This window comes from Oncorhynchus nerka, linkage group LG13 (genome assembly GCF_034236695.1).
Source record: "Oncorhynchus nerka isolate Pitt River linkage group LG13, Oner_Uvic_2.0, whole genome shotgun sequence".
In the NCBI taxonomy this organism is placed as follows: Eukaryota; Metazoa; Chordata; class Actinopteri; order Salmoniformes; family Salmonidae; genus Oncorhynchus; species Oncorhynchus nerka.
Window position 1 is genome coordinate 3,963,354 of NC_088408.1, and position 2,500 is coordinate 3,965,853.

At 46.1% G+C, this 2,500-nt stretch overlaps 1 protein-coding gene across 2 annotated transcripts in view; it reads right to left on the reverse strand.

Moving 5' to 3' along the window:
* The window catches only part of LOC115127580 (transcriptional activator Myb-like), a 31,855-nt gene that overhangs the window by 15,413 nt on the left and 13,942 nt on the right, over window positions 1-2,500 (reverse strand). For both annotated transcript variants that reach the window (XM_065026128.1, XM_065026127.1), the window contains exons 3-4: window positions 2,001-2,072; window positions 1,553-1,645 (exon numbers count right to left, since the gene is read on the reverse strand). In XM_065026128.1, the coding sequence (XP_064882200.1) occupies window positions 1,553-1,645; window positions 2,001-2,072 (165 nt within the window). The remainder of the gene's footprint in view (window positions 1-1,552; window positions 1,646-2,000; window positions 2,073-2,500) is intronic.

The window sequence follows — 2,500 nt, forward strand, 5'->3', positions numbered from 1 at the left end:
CCTCTCCTTCTCTCCCTCTCTCCCTCTCCTTCTCCCTCTCTCCCTCTCCTTCTCTCCCTCTCTCCCTCTCCTTCTCTCCCTTTCTCCCTCTCCTTCTCATCTCTCCCTCTCCTTCTCCCTCTCTCCCTCTCCTTCTCCCTCTCTCCCTCTCCTTCTCCCTCTCTCCCTCTCCTTCTCCCTCTCTCCCTCTCCTTCTCCCTCTCTCCCTCTCCTTCTCCCTCTCTCCCTCTCCTTCTCTCCCTCTCTCCCTCTCCTTCTCCCTCTCTCCCTCTCCTTCTCTCCCTCTCTCCCTCTCCTTCTCCCTCTCTCCCTCTCCTTCTCATCTCTCCCTCTCTTTTCTTCATCTCTGTATCATTCTCTCTAAATGTTGGATCCACCTGCTTGTGGTTGGGAGGGAGTTTCCATAGTCAACTTCTTTGCTAATTATTACCTCATCATGGCTTCTGTGTGTGTGCAAATACTCAGGAATACACACCTTAAAACTCATCTTTCGGTGTGTGTGCAAATACTCAGGAATACACACCTTAAAACTCATCTTTCTGTGTGTCTGTGTCTTCAGATAATAACAGGTATTTAGAAAGCTATTGAGTACACTACAGGACATGGCGCCTTATTCATCCTTATTCATTCCTATTCAAGGTTCTGGTCTATAGTAGTGCACTATGTAGGGAATAGGGTTCTGGTCTATAGTAGTGCACCATATAGGGAATAGGGTTCTGGTCTATAGTAGTGCACTATGTAGGGAATAGGGTTCTGGTCTATAGTAGTGCACTATGTAGGGAATAGGGTTCTGGTCTATAGTAGTGCACTATGTAGGGAATAGGGCTCTGGTCTATAGTAGTGCACTATGTAGGGAATAGGGTTCTGGTCTAAAGTAGTGCACCATATAGGGAATAGGGCTCTGGTCTATAGTAGTGTTCTATATAGGGAATAGGGTTCTGGTCTAAAGTAGTGCACCATATAGGGAATAGGGCTCTGGTCTATAGTAGTGTTCTATATAGGGAATAGGGCTCTGGTCTATAGTAGTGTACTATATAGGGAATATGGCTCTGGTCTATAGTAGTGCACTATATAGGGAATATGGCTCTGGTCTAAAGTAGTGCACTATGTAGGGAATAGGGCTCTGGTCTATAGTAGTGTACTATATAGGGAATAGGGCTCTGGTCTAAAGTAGTGCACTATGTAGGGAATAGGGTTCTGGTCTAAAGTAGTGCACTATATAGGGAAAAGGGTTCTGGTCTAAAGTAGTGTACTATATAGGGAATAGGGTTCTGGTCTAAAGTAGTGCACTAAATAGGGAATAGGGCTCTGGTCTAAAGTAGTGCACTATATAGGTAGCTGGTCTGAAGGTTCTGAAAGGGTTCTCTAATATTCTATACGGTTCTATAAGGTTCTGAAAGGGTTCTGAAAGGGTTCTCTATAAGGTTCTATTCTGAAAGGGTTCTCTATAAGGTTCTATAGGGTTCTGAAAGGGTTCTCAATAAGGTTCTATAGGGTTCTGAAAGGGTTCTGAAAGGGTTCTCTATACGGTTCTATAAGGTTGTGTTCTTACTCTCTGGTCCTCCTCCTTGGTCCAGGGTCCTTTGATGAGTTCTGGGTTGAGAACCTTCTGCCAGCGGTGCTGGCACTGAACGTCTGTACGGTTCTGTTGGAGAACAGATAGTTACCGGGGAATGAAACAGGCCTGGGGAGAACAGACAGATACCGGGGAATGAAACAGGCCTGGGGAGAACAGACAGATACCGGGGAATGAAACAGGCCTGGGGAGAACAGACAGATACCGGGGAATGAAACAGGCCTGGGGAGAGCATGCAGATAGTTACCGGGGAATGAAACAGGCCTGGGGAGAGCAGATGTGGCCCAGGTGGGACTAGTCTACTGTGCTGAACCCTTTCCCCTGTGCGGTTTTTAGGAGGTGTGTGTGTGTGTGTGTGTGTGTGTGTGTGTGTGTGTGTGTGTGTGTGTGTGTGTGTGTGTGTGTGTGTGTGTGTGTGTCTTACAGGTAGGAAACTAGTGATGAGCTTCCAGTCTTCTGATCCATGATGTTCTACTAACTTCTTCAGCTTCTCATCCTGACACAAACAAACAAACAGACATTTTAGATACTAATCAGATGTTAACGTACTAAAATGTGTGTGTGTGTTAGTGTGTGTGTGTTAGTGTGTGTGTGCTAGTGTGTGTGCTAGTGTGTGTGTTAGTGTGTGTGTTAGTGTGTGTGCTAGTGTGTGTGCTAGTGTGTGTGTTAGTGTGTGTGCTAGTGTGTATGCTAGTGTGTGTGCTAGTGTGTGTGTTAGTGTGTGTGCTAGTGTGTGTGCTAGTGTGTGTGTTAGTGTGTGTGCTAGTGTGTATGCTAGTGTGTGTGTTAGTGTGTGTGTTAGTGTGTGTGCTAGTGTGTGTGCTAGTGTGTGTGTTAGTGTGTGTGCTAGTGTGTGTGCTAGTGTGTGTGTTAGTGTGTGTGTTAGTGTGTGTGTTAGTGTGTGTGCTAGTGTGTGTGCAAGTG